Below are 14,349 nucleotides of genomic sequence, written 5' to 3'. Positions count from 1 at the left end.
CTCAAACATTTCCTTGGGATATTTGAGATAGTTGCTGTCAGAGTTCGCAACGGTCATGTTCTTTGTTGGAGATCTAAATAATGTGCAGGCCACATAATTCATTTAGCAAATATTCTTTCAATTTAACAATTTAGTTTACCTTCTAGCAGTATAAGTGGAAATAACTTTTAGATCATTGACTTCAGTTACTTCAGGTGATATAGTTGAGGTGCTGGGACGCAGAGAATCATTGTCACATGAACTCTGCCCAGTTTTGGGGGACTTAGTTTGCCTAATAATTTTGTAATATGAATTAAACATTAAAACAAACTATAGGAACAATGTTTATAACAGTTTACTTACTTGTTTCTTGTTGGAGGCATTTTAAGATGATTCAAAACAGATCACTATTGTTTACTTTGATTCGCACTTGAATTGTTCTGCTTTTGCCATAGAAAGTGTAGATAATAAAGTCGGAAGTAGTTGTTAGTCTTTTAGCTGATAGATGGCACGAATGAGCGCAAAAAAGAGCGTGAGCATCAACGCCTGCGCTCGCGTTCACGCTCGCAAACATTTTTTTCGAGCGCACTCCCGCTCGTGCTCTCGAGCGCGCTCCATTTTTGAGTGCGCTCAACCCAACCCTAATCTCCAGCCATAAGTGCCATAACGGCAGAAATTGTCGCTTGGTGTGAAGAGCACACATTTTCAATCCACGCAGTACATCTAACGGGCATTCTCAATGTACTTGAAGATCACCAATCAAGAATGCGACACCAGACCAGCGATTGGAAACTCCAGAAGTCAACTTTTCAGAAGATCATGGTCGTCTGGGATCAAAAGATCGATGTCTTTGCCGCGAATGGGAATCGACAATGGGATCTGTTTGTCAGTTGGGGACCTCAGCCGGAAGCGACGGCTGTCGATGTCTTTACATTGAGCTGGAACGAGCTACAGGGCTACGGTATCCCTCCCTTCAACATGATATTCAAATGCCTGTCCAAGATCAGAAAGCACAAGGCGGAACTAGTCCTGGTGGCACCGGTGTGGCGAGCACAAGCGTGGTAGCCGACCATAATGGAATTGGCATGCCAACGTCCTCGAATCATTGGGTCGAGCAAAGAGCTGCTACGGGACCCATTGGGGAATCCTCATTCGCTTCTAGCCAGAGGATCGCTCCTGTTAGCCATTTGGATGTTATCTGGAATCCCTTAAAAGACGAAGGATTTTCGGACGAAGTGGTCCAGCTTTTTGTGGGATCGAACTGGGAAGCCACATCAGCTGCTTACCAGAGCGACTGGAACTGTTGGGTCTGTCGGTACTGTCAATGGAACCAGGATCCCCTGTTTGCTTCTTAAAGCGGCGTTTTAGAATTCCATTTAAACCTGCATAAATGATAAGGTTAGGTTAGGTTACAGGCCTACAGGTCAATCAAAATTTTTCGATCCCTGCTATCAGGCACGCTCGATAGGATTGATGGTTTAGACGTTGGTAAGCATCTGTTAATAGTCAAGCTTGTGAAAAGTATTTTTTCATTTTAACCCGCCCAAACCCAAATATAACGGTTTTTTGGATGTTAGTGTAGTGTTGCCTTACCTAGAAAGCCTATGCTCGAACAAATCTCTTGAATTAAAAATAATATCTAGCAAATTAGTAATGCTTCTTGCCCTCACTTCATTGTTTAGAGTTTCGGAAATCGTGACAATAAGTTTCGACTCAATCGTTTTCTCGGGCCCCGAGATGAAGTTCTCACTTACCCGGCTAAGAAAGTCGCCATGACATGGCGCCCTTAAAGTTATTTCTTTAAACAAGCTTATCCGGTTTCTAATCTTTGTCCCGTGTTATGTTTGAAACGCTACATCAACGTTACCAAACCATTTAGGAACAGATCAAGTTCTCACACGCTAGCACTAAGTTTAATATCACCTCACGCACCTGTCGGCGCGTCTTCTATCGGTCGATGGATCAAAGGATTATTGCTGGACGCAGTCGTTGACACCACAATTTATTCGTCTCACTCTCCTCGTGGAGCGTCAGCGTCAAAAGTCGTAAACATCGGTCTTTCGATCGAAACGATCCTTCGTGTGGGAGGCTGGGCATCAGAATGTGTCTTTTCAAAGCACTAAAGCCGTCCGATCAGTATTGAAACGTTCAGAAGTGGAATTATTTCCGGAACGCAGGAATAGGCGTTGAAGTCACAAACGGTTAAGGTCAATCAATTTACATGCAATTGGTAAATTATTCGAGGTCGCGTAGCGACTGAGGAGCAATGGAGATTGCTTGTTATAGAAATAATTCATTTTCCATACAGCGGCCGTTTACAGCTTTATTTCTAAACTTGAAACATGTTCTGTTGTAAAAAAATGGAAGGAGATTTTAAAAAAGCTAAGGTGGAAGAAGTATTTGCCGTAGCGAGGAAAGAGAAAGACGAAAAAGAAGCTGCCAACTGTCGCAAATTATATTTCTAATACTCTAAAAAACTAACTGCCAAAAGAAGAAACTGAGAAATGGGCTTTGTTGGACATAAAAGATGAAGGTCAAGAACATGATCACGAGGATGATCGTTTTTAGTGACACGCCGTTTGTCCTAAACGTCGTCGAAGAACGTCATAGTAATTAAATATAGAATAATAAGTAATAAATAAGAATGGGTCTTATCGATATATTTTTTTATTGTTTCATGTTACATATTTATGATAGAACAATGATTGGAAAAATATAGCTATGTTTCACACTGAACATCCTATTTAGAAGTTAGAACAAGAATCTTACGCGTTGATTTCTTTTTTTACTGGTCGGGTTCCACATCCTCTTTAAGGCGCAACGAGGAATTACCATGTATCCGATAGTTTTGCCCAGTAAAGTTTTCACCGCAAAACACAGTTTTTTTTCCAATAATTTGTTCCCATATGAAAAATCCTGTTTAAATCCTTCGTGCTTCTTATTTTCACTGATCTATTGATCACGCAAACTGTTTTTCTAAGGACACTGGTGAAGAGAAACACATGTGAACGTGAAGAAAAGACCTCTTATTCCATTCCCAATCCGTAATTACAGTTCCCTGCTTAATGCATTTCAATTTAAGTCGTGAAAAATACGCTGAGAAACAATTGCTATATATTCAACAGGCTGGAAAATCAAACGAATTATTATTTTTTTATTAATATCTATTTAGAAAAAATTGCCGTGTCAAAAGTGTTGATAACTTGTAATTTGCATATTTTTTTGCGTGTTTATTTTTTTCATTTCATGCCTCAGTATTAATTTTTTGCTTTCGAACATGGTGGCATTTTAGAACACCTTTTTTTTCTTCTGATCGGCTCTCACAGGGGCAGGGATAGGGATTTTGGCCACACCACTCACATTCTTGGCAGTAGATGCAAGATTACAAGCCTTAACCATTCAGTAGGCCTTGGCCAAACAGACCTAAATCCATGATAATTTTTATGTTAAGGCTGATCATATAATACGAAATACAGAAGTTTGTTATTTCTGTAGTGCCCAAGTGGTATTATCTCCAATACACAAACAAAGCATAATATAATATGGAAAACCTAATATATACACATATTACAAAGGAACAAAAACAGTGGGGAGCTACATAATTTAAATGAAATAAGAAACCTTTCTATGCATCTTTGTGTAGAAATAATAACATGTTAACGTTATCGAGAGTTAAACGGTTTCAAATCATTGATACTTAATCCAAAGCGCCATAAAATAGCCGATCGGATGGTACTGATGTGTAAGGAATTTATTTGAATTGAACTGTGACTTTGGAAATAGAAACCAGCTTACCTCAGATGTTTTGTTTCCCCATAATTCAACTTGGTCAGCTGTGCAGAGTAATAAAGGCAAATCATTATATTACGTGGTAAAAGTAATGCGTCATCCTATTGGCCCTTGGCTTCATTGGCCCTTGGCTTTATAGATTATCGTTAGATAAATGAAAGTTTAACCTGCGTTGCTCCAAATCGGGTCTCCTTTTTTAGTGCAATGCGAAAACGAGTATCCAATAGAGCTGATAGGTTTTTGTTCAGCTGTATAAGAGGAGCAATGAACATGCCATGTTCACTAGCAATCGAAACAAAGGAATAACTTTCAAAATCGACGAGCGATGAGAGATGACAAGTCGATTGTTAATTCATCAAAAGTCAGCAGAATTTCAATGGCTGAGGCAAGAGTGTCCCATTCATATTCCGGTAAGTTAAAATGTGAATGATCAAGAGAAGGATGTGGGAAACCATCTCGGACATACTCCTAATGCTGGACTGAACTGGCAATCGTGGTCAGCTTTGAATTCTATTTAGTAACCTTGTCTTCAGCTAAAATTTACTCGTCAATTTTTTGCATAGGATGCTAACTTAAATGTGGCTTTAACATCTTGACGGAATAAATAAACAAAGAAAAAAATCTTGACGGTGCCATAATCGAAGAAAATTAGTGAATTCGTTCAATAAAACTCTTGATTACAAGACTTTTTGGGAAGTGATTAGCATGGAATGATTTGCCACTCACGACGGCTAGCTTTGAAAATTTCTACAACTTGTGGTTGTAGGCATTATCAGCGACTAACCCATCCATTGAAAAATCGCCAATTAAAACGTAAAAGGTTCATCCAATGAATTTAGCATTAAAAACCCCTCCCAGAAATTCATCGTTCAACAGCAATATTTTTTTATTTATTTTGCGGTTAAATTCCCGAAGGCAGAGAATTTTCAAAAGCTTAAGTTGCCAAAAGTGAAAAACACTGCCATCGAAAAATCAATGAAATTCAGCGTTACAGTTAGGTAGTAACGATTGTTCTGGCACGTCGAGTCACCCGTAGTGAGTGAACTCCAACTCTACCATGATACTTCATATTTGACGGCAGCTTCTTTTTACATTATTGAAAGGTAGTTGGGTTTGATGGTGCTACGCACAGGTATTTTCACTCCGGAATCGATGACAAAACGAAAGCATTGCCATGCACATCGTCAACGACAGAGCATTTCCCCCACAATACAGAACAAAAGCTGCGGTTCAAATTTAGACAGTGTATCTCTCCTTTTGGACAACGATTGACTCAGCGGTAACCTAGAAATAAAATAACTCGAATTGAGCGAACAAATTACAATATTTATTAGTCGAAGTTGAAAGTGCAGAACTAGGTGAGGCAAGCTAACTTTCTTTCCTTTCTTGGTTCGAATCAGTTTATATAATAGCTTTATCTACAATCCAATTCGTGTTGGAAGATTCAGCTACAAAATATTATTTTTTCTCATGTTAGTTTTTTTTACAGGAAAATGTTACCGCAGTACTCTTTATCATTGTTATTGTTCATTCTACAATTTTCTTGGTCTTGCATTCATTGCTATTTGATAATCTTAAGTGATAAAAATATAATTATGTTGCGTTTCAAGATGCTTAATCATGTCAGATGAGTGCCCATTGTAATCTATTGCTGCATTTTTTAAGAATTATTGGATTTTCAGTTAGTTGATTTTGTAATAGTATGTTGTCAGAAACCATTTTGCTTTTCCAAGTAAAATTAACGTACTCTCTTTAGTCTTCCCTTTACCGTCAGAAAATTTAGCCCAATCTTTTCTTATCTATTTTTCAGATGATTTAAGTGAAGCTCATCTTCTTTGCCAAGAATATCGCTTACAAAGAAGTCTAAAGGATCGTCTCGCTCTACTGCATCACTGAAAAAATGATTTTTAAACCTCCCAATTTTCCTTTTACAAGTTTGTCTTGTTCATTCTTCATTTGAATTCCTGTTCTAGTTATGTAGTGCCAAATGCCTATTTTAAACAAAATTTCAGTTGGTGAGACAAGGATTGTCTCGCTCAATTCCCATCCCTTAATTTCACCTTCTTTGCAGTCATACTGCACCTATCCATATGTCCGAACACCCCCCGTTTTCAGAGCTTTTCAACATGCCTTTACAGGCGACGGTAGTTTTGCGCAAACTAGTAGTCACGAGGAAAAAATATGATAAACAATATATCCAAGCACCGCGTTTTGCAATATGATGATTTTTTTTATTAAAGTTTTTTCTTATTATTACAGAAATAAGTTTATGGCATTACTTCAAAATTTTCCATACAGCATTTTTTCCACATATCCTCTTATAAGTAATTTTGCTTAAATCATTACAGTGTATTGATAGGAATTATAATAGTTCATGGCAAGTTAGTTTTCTTCACGGTCGAAAAATCTTTTTTACTAACAGAGATACAAGCAATAAATTTCTTGACATTTGATGTTTTTAGTTTCCCAACTCAAGTCGACAAAAGTAAAAAAAAAAGTAGAGAAATTCATGCCTTTTTCAGTAATTGTAGAACAATTTTTTATATTGTTCGACAGCGGAAAAGCTAGTTCATTACATTCAAAAATAATTATATCTTTAAAAAATATAAATTATTTTTACATCATTCTTACCAATGAGATCCACAGTCATTACGGTTGCGGTTTTCACCATCAGGTCGTGTGGCGTTAAACGTGGATTTAATAAAATTATTGTTTCGATCTCCTAGTAGGTCAGCTTCTGTTACAATCTTGTTATTGTATTTAGAAGTAATAGGTAACCTTTTACGCCTTTACGCTTTCCATCTTATTTGTCAGGAAAACTTTCAGGCTGGAAGGCATTTATATATATTTCTGTTATAGTTCGTGCTATTTTATTTTGAATCGCTGGAACTAGTAGATCGCAATCTGTGAAAAGGGAGCTTGGATTTTCACGATTGTTTGTTTTCGCTGGGTATCGAAATATATTATTCGTAATTCAAATATTATGAACTGAAACCTAGTAGTTGAATTTGCCGATAGATTGAAGAGGAGTAAGCTTGGGAGGTGCTCTAGCCAGGAAAAGTAGATTGTGAACTTCCCTTGATTTTGGTTTTCCACTTTCTAAATACTTATGGGACAAACAAATTTTGTGACAGTTTTTATTTTTTCAGAAGCCATTGGTAATATAAGAACAATGAACAATGCACCAAAAGTTCCTTGTCGGTGAGTGAAATGTCATTAGTACCGATTACTTTTTAAAATTTAATGGCTGGCTTGTTGGACGAATGGCGTGTGTAATTTATTCTTAGGAATTTAAATTTAAAACGAATTTTCGAAAAAATGTGTTTTTTCTCGAACGCTAGATGGCTCCAGACTTTGTTGTGGGAGGCAGACTAATATTGAACATTAGACTTCGGCTAGTAGCCGAAGACAATGTAAGAAATTAGTTTTTGTAGATCTTTTCTTCTTTAGCTGATCTCCAATATATAGTGAACATAAAATAATAGTGGTGACAATTTTTTCCAAGATGACTGGGGTAGAGATGATCGAAGTAATGTAGGATACAATATGAATCGATGCAATCCGTTGGATCAATTGCAATTTACAAGAAAGTCACCTTCTTCTAATTCTCTCCTTCTAATGTTCATCTTTATCTCTTTTGCAATAAAAATACAGTACCCAACAAATGATTAAGAACACTCCCCTCTATTTCCGTGTATTCTTACGGCGCTACGTGTGTCAGTAATACTTAAATAACTATTTAACGGCTAAAGATAGATTTTTTTTTCTGTTTTGCTGATCAGAAGAAGAATATATCTTCAAATCCCTTGCACTTGACATTTTTGTAGGTCTAACTCCCTCGCCCCTACACACTCGTTCATCGATTAAGAACACGAGCTTTCCCCCCATAAGCGCTGTGTTAAAGCCGCTATTTTTACCGAGAATTTTTTGGTAACAAAAGTTACGGTAAGTGTTGAAGATAGGAACCAGGAATGCAGCACCCCGCATAGGCTAGCTGAAGACCCATAGCTTTAGAAGGATGAAAGAAAAAGAGACGAATATTTTCTCTGCGAGGGGCCAGTATGTCGACACAGAGCCTTTCCGTTTCGGAGAGCATAGCACCGTAGCGTGCGAACCCAAAAGCGGAGTGATGATGAGCAATAATTTCAACCTGCCACCCATTTCACACCGAGTGACTAGCCAAGGATAGTGCGTGAAGAATAGACAGTTGCGTAGCACAATGTGAGTTGTTTGCGGTTGCTAAAGGGCCATTTGTGACGTCTAACACCTGTGTCTGTCCGGCTGAGATAAGACAGGAGTGAAATGAGTTGCCAGAGAAGGCAACAGCAACAAAAACTCCCCCTGATATGTTCCGCATCGGGTGATACTATTCTGGGGAGTGTGTGGTTCACCAAAGAGGTTGTGATTTCAACAAAAGATCCCCCGCAACCCTCTCTATGATGCAAATGGTATAAAATATTTACAATAAATGAAGTTAAATTACGTCCAGATTTCTTAAAAATGTTACTATTTCTTAAATGAACTGTAATAAGTCAAAAATGCTGTTTAAGATTGTGAAATAATAATTGAAATAGAATAAGGAATTCTTAACTTGGGCGAATTATGTGCTGAAAATAAAAAAACCCGGCTCTAGGCCCTTAGAGTTTCTAAGGCCGTCCTAGAGCCAAATGCGCGTCCATTCTCTTTCAGGGTACTCAGTCCTCCTCTCTCTTGCTGGTCAAAGGAGATGGAGGCGATCGTATCCTCTCCATAACACCCGTTCACACCCAAATAAGCAACAGATTTTCCCGCTGCGATTGTAATGCTCGGTGCTCTGTCTCGGGGGAGGCTACGCCAGTGGCCGTCGGCTGGTGGCCTCGAAGGTCCAACCGCAAGTCTACTTGCAGGCAAACCTAGCAGAGCTCTCAAGAGCATCACATGACCAGTGAGGCGTAAATAAGCCCAGGTTCCCCTGTGTATATTCCCTAGTGTTCATACTCATGCAGCTTGTTTTGTTTGTTGTTATTTTGTTAATATGTATATATGACTCGACCAATACATTTCGGGCTATACTCCTGCTAGAGATAAGCCCAGCTTTAAAAAATATATATATCAGTAGGAACCCCTCTGTAATGCAAGTGGTCTGAAGAGTAAATAAACAGCCTAGAATAAAAATACCCAAAATTTAATTATCAGACGAGCTACAAGATAAAATATTGGAAAAAAATAGAGCTTTATAAAGTTGCCTGATGCCGCCAAGCTTAAAGAGATGCGACGAAGTTTTTTATCAAAGTAGAAAGAACCTCGAAACATGTTTGTTTTGCCAACTAGTGATTTTTTAAGCAACAAAAAGGATTGGAATAAAGAAGGATTCATGCGGTTACGCTTCACTGACCAAATATCAATAGCCGTACTGAATGATTTTCTAGGCTACCAGAAGACGTAGAAATCCCAAATATGTCTCTCGCAACAGCAAACAGAATTAAGAAGCGAATAAGAGGGTTTTTATACTCTTCCATTGGTAGGGTTGGCCAATTGAGGTACTTGACTTTACTGGTACTCACTAAGTTCAATCTCCGTGGTTGAAACACTGTTCTATATAGCAAGCGTTTTTTTCCTTTAGGTAATATTGGGTCAAGGACGTCCTCTTCTTGTTCTTTCTGCGGTTGGCAGTTCGTATCAGTGGTTATTCCGTAAGAAAGTCTCGTATAAATAATATTCAGAAATAAAATTCGACAGAAGGACTAGTATAAAGAAAATTCATAAATAAAATTCGACACAAGGACTAGTAGAAAAAAGATGAAGATATAAAATTTCATACAAGAACTAGCATAAATAAAATGCATGTATACGATTCGACGTTAGAACTGCAGGCCTACTCAGTAAGTGGAATAAAATATTCTATAAAAGGATTAGTACAAATAAATTTTAAATAAAATTTTTTAAAAGAACTACTTATTTATGTAGCTAATTTATGCGAAATTTAATTCCATACGAAGATTAGTTTTATTCGATCTACTTAATTCGACATGGGATCATTACGTAAAATCCATGAGTGGAATGGAATTCCGTAGCATCAATTTGTTTAATTATAATTAATGAGAGGAAATTGTAAGTTCACCTAATGATAAACAAGTATCACCATTCGCTGCCTATCGGTGATGGTTCGTAAGAGGAATCCCTGATTATGCGTTATAAATTTACACAACAACAGTTACCTTTCGCTATGACTCGACCAAGGATACATGACGGTGACAATACAACTAGTATACCGGGTATTGGTAATCCGGTTCATCGTAATTGAGATGATACTGGCATTGGAAGCCAAAGTGGATCATCAGAATCTAGAATTCGAACACCTCGTACCGCAGAAGAACGACTTGGTTAGTCGGGGTGGAGAAAAGGTAACAATTCAGAGGTTAGCCTTTCCCCGACTTTTTTCTCAAATTCTCCGTTTTCCATATTTTGCTCGTAGCAAAAAAATACTGAAATCATGGCAACCGTCTCGCTTTTGCAGTCAAAACAAACAAAAAAAATTACATGCTTTTTTTTTGTTTTTTGTAGAACTCGGCCCCGCGCCAATCGGGGAGCTTTTTAGTCGATTCGGTGCGGGGATAATCTTGATCGCGGAAGTGATTTTGGTTGTCGGTGCAGTGAAATCGGTGATTGGTGCCTTCCCCGATTATCAATGAAAAGTGATCTAAATTGGCAGTTGCCATGCGGCCAACAAGAAAAAAAATGTGACCTTAGTCACGTGATTCTCGTTTGCCTATCGGAACGCACGGTCACTGGTAAGACTAACCTCCTATGGCTAAAGCGGTGCTATCGGTGAAGCACCAATTATAGCACCGTTCCGCACCGAAAAAAGAAATCCCCGCACCGAACTTCCCCGATTCATTTTATCGGGGAAGCTTAGCAGTGTTCCCGATTAGTATGTGATCGGGGCCGAGCCCTAGTATTTTGCAATAAAAAACAATGCCATCTAGCGCTCATACGGAATTTTTATTTTTGCCGCTACCGGGGAATTGCCTCTTTTTTGTGGATGATACCAGAGTAATAGAATACTGGTGTAGCCACGCTTATGGCGGGCCCTCCCATTGCCTTTTTGGCCTGAAAGTCTTTCTGGCCCATAACGGAAGCGCCACAGCGGCTGTGTTGTGAACTTGTGATGTATTAAGTTTTCGCTATGTTTTCGTTCATTTTCGTCGTCTGTACTTCAGAAAGTAAAAAAAACGTGGCTTAATTAATTAGTGTGAAAAAAGTAAAAGTCTACGATTTTAAATGACAACTTGGAAACTGCTACAACTTTTGGACTGTAAACTAATGTTTGAGTATTCGTTTTAGTTATAATTTTGTGATATTTATAGAATATGTGTAGTAATAATAAACAATTGTTTAACAACTGAAATTTTTGTCTGTATATTAATGAATTTTGATAGGTGAAACATAAACATAAAAATTTAATATCAAAACAAACTTAACTGTTACGAATTCTTAGCTATTTTGAAGTTGGTTTGCACTTTGGATTTGGCTTGCAACACCGACAGTTTTCTAAGACGCTTGCTCTCTAAATGAAAACGTACCTTTACATACTCCATTACTACGTATTTTAGGTTATAATCTCTGTGTTCGTCACAGAAAAGTGGAACAGTGTGTAACTCTGCAATTTTGGCACAACACAATTCAAATGAATCGTGGATGTAGATGTGGTTGAGATCTTCAAAATGAGATTGAATTGCCAGTTCAACAACAAGAATAGTTTTAAAAAAAGGTACCGTTACGTAGACTAGATAACCACGATTTCTCATTGCTGTATATTGGTCAGCAGTGAAATCTTTAGGTAAGTCAAGTTCGTGGCAACGCACCAAATTCTTACAGACTTCGCAAGCAGTTAAATGTTTCCTCGTTTTTACGATGTAACCACAAAGGTCATACACCATCAAGTTTAAATTGAAATCATTTTTACCTCCTTTTGGTATGTCGTCTACATAACGTATAGTTAATTCGGCGAGCAACTTATCTTTGATGGCTTCCTTAAAGTCCTTCACGGTGATGTCAATGTATTTTGCGTGTTGTTGGAGACACTGGGACATCGTTACCAGCATCTCAAGTGGCTCCTTATTGTCGATATTACTTCCTTTCACTTGCTTCATAAGAAAACTCAGGCGAGATTGTAGAGAAACGTATCGAATGATTTGCAAAAAAGATGTCACCGTTGGGTGGCTATCTACCGAACGAACGATTCCAAACAGCCTGAATTTTTTTAATAAATTTATATTAATTAATGTTACTCACATAGCTTTAAAGATTGAAAACATAGTTAACCTCTCTAGAGGATCTTGATTAAATTTTCCTGTTAGTACAACTTTAATTCCTGCTTTGAATTGCTCCTCGATCAGATTTATTGCACTATTTATAGTTAGACGCCAGGCTTGAAGACTAGTCTCGGAAACGAACATTTTAACATTCTTTCCATGTTCTTCAAAAACACGCTCAGTTTCTGAGAGGGCTTGCAGCATTTGATTCAATTTGCCTTTTTAATTTTCCAAGTCGCATGGACAATTCCCTCTTTACAGAAGCGCAGATTTAGTATGTCAAACACGTCATTCATCATTTTTGTGAGGCGTTCTATGTTTTCTGTCCCTATTTGAAAAACGAATAGTTATTCAATATAGTAAAAAAGTTTGTAGATAAAAGAAGATACCTTGAAAATTTGATTTTATAAGTTTTCCAACTTCTGTGTCTTCTTGTTGATTCCTTAAGATGTTGAACGCCATCGCAGTTTTGTTTGAAAATAGTTGTGCGCATAAACGAACATTCATTTTTTGAAAGTTGTTCGGGTGGATGTGAGCGTAGGATAGGTGATATCCAAGGGTGATTTGCTTCGTCTTTGCGAAATCAAACAATTCCTCGTAATGTTTATAATTGACCAAATGTCCCTGGAACTACAAATAAAAATAAATGAAATGATTTTTTTTTTGTAAAATTGAAGGTTCATTTCAATATACCTGTACACAACGATGTGATTCCATATTGTTTCTTACAACTTTCAATAAATGTGGAACGTCCACCATAAAATGAATTTTGGAATCAGGTTGAAGTGGATGATCAAGGCAACTTGCTCCCTCTTCTTCTCCCGATATTCCAAATTGCTTCATTAACGATTTGTTCGTTTGATTTCCATCAAAAACGACATGTTTAGCAATTGCGCCATGATTGTGTAGGCATGCAAAAGCTTTGATGATTAGTTCTACCAAGATAGTACCAGAGGCACCACCTTTGGTACCGAACCAAGCGAAAGGTTGTATCCAACCAGCTAAGTAGGGTCGGAAAACAAATACCAGGATATGGTCAGCAAGGCCATTGGGAACCAAGTCGGAGATTTCTCCACCATAATCTACAGTTCCCTTCCAAGGAAGAGTACATGTGTCGAAATCGATTCCTTTGGCATTTGCCATCTCGTCTAACATTACTCCACCCCAACGTTCATGTGCAGATTTTCCTGACATTGCTTCACAAATGTTTTCCAAGGCTAGTTTGTTGAAGCCCAAAACACATTGTGATGAGCTCATTAATCTTCGTATGGTAGACAATCCTGGCAGCGGTAGGAGCTGCATTTCTCGTAGGAATTTGTAGGCTCGGCTGCTTTTCATCTTGAACAGCACACAGTTGATGAGATAAACATTTTCATACCTCATAGTGTTCCCTTTCTTATCTTTAGCTGGATCTATTGAACCCTTAACAAGAAACGTGCGGACCACCATTTGTTCCTATGAATGATAAAACTAAATGAAAAAAAATATGTGTAATAAAATCTAATACAAAAGTTCTAATGAAACTAATCTCAAACAAATCTCGATTTTGAATGCTAACGTTTACATTTTTTGTTAACACATAAAGAAACATACAACATAATAATTGTTACATTATGGTCAGCAAACAAAACACAAATTGCGATATGAAATGAAAATTACAGGAGACTAAATAATGCGCAATTAAATTGTTTGTAAACAGAATGTAAAAAAATTGTCCGTCGCGAATAATAACTTTCAAATCAAATTTGGAGAAAATAGTCATTGAAAAAAGAAATGATTAAGATGTAGTAAAATAAATCACCAAATGTCATATAAGAAACATTTAATGAGCTACTAGCTACTTGAAAATAATAAAACTACCACCATTCACCATTTCTGAAAGATGTCCCATCTGGTTCTGAAAAGTACTTTTCTTTTCCTTCAAAAGTTTCTTGCAGTCACTGCGTAAATTTTTCACATTTAGGTTGCTTTTCTGAAATGGAATTATTTCATTACAAATCTGAATGATTTTTTTTAATCAAATACCTCAAGTTTCTTTTCCATTGTGTTCAGCTTGCTTCGCAATTTTCGACATTTCTCGTTCATTGTTTCTTTTTTCTTTTTTAATTGCAACGTTCCTATCTTCTGCAGAAAATATCTCTTCAGTGCCCGGCAACGCGTGCATGATGTAGCGACATATATTGTGTCAAAGACATATGCACAACTTTTAGAACGCCAATTTCCGTTTTTGTCTTTCACACCAACGAAGTCATCTGAATATTTTGTTAGCTTTGCTGATGGGATAGTG

At 37.5% G+C, this 14,349-nt stretch overlaps 2 protein-coding genes and 1 long non-coding RNA gene across 3 annotated transcripts; all 3 read right to left on the bottom strand.

Annotated features, from left to right (window-relative positions):
* Positions 1-11,231: 11,231 nt before the first annotated feature.
* Positions 11,232-12,280, bottom strand: LOC123472453. The gene is made up of 2 exons (XM_045174024.1): positions 12,073-12,280; positions 11,232-12,000 (listed from the first exon to the last, which is right to left on the bottom strand). Exons 1-2 carry the CDS (start codon positions 12,264-12,266, stop codon positions 11,232-11,234), a joined length of 963 nt encoding a protein of 320 aa, XP_045029959.1. The 5' UTR covers positions 12,267-12,280.
* Positions 12,281-12,375: 95 nt separating this feature from the next.
* LOC123472444 lies at positions 12,376-13,510 on the bottom strand. The gene is made up of 3 exons (XM_045173988.1): positions 12,756-13,510; positions 12,483-12,692; positions 12,376-12,390 (listed from the first exon to the last, which is right to left on the bottom strand). The coding sequence occupies exons 1-3, from the start codon at positions 13,443-13,445 to the stop codon at positions 12,376-12,378; spliced, it is 915 nt and encodes a 304-aa protein (XP_045029923.1). The 5' UTR covers positions 13,446-13,510.
* A 313-nt stretch (positions 13,511-13,823) lies between these two features.
* On the bottom strand, positions 13,824-14,349 carry LOC123469787. The gene is made up of 2 exons (XR_006643153.1): positions 14,088-14,349; positions 13,824-14,034 (listed from the first exon to the last, which is right to left on the bottom strand). It is a non-coding gene; the product is annotated as an uncharacterized LOC123469787 (long non-coding RNA).

This window comes from Daphnia magna, linkage group LG1, assembly GCF_020631705.1.
Source record: "Daphnia magna isolate NIES linkage group LG1, ASM2063170v1.1, whole genome shotgun sequence".
Taxonomy (NCBI): domain Eukaryota; kingdom Metazoa; phylum Arthropoda; class Branchiopoda; order Diplostraca; family Daphniidae; genus Daphnia; species Daphnia magna.
Note: the sequence above shows the minus strand (reverse complement) of the source record. Positions and strands in the feature narration are given on the sequence as shown.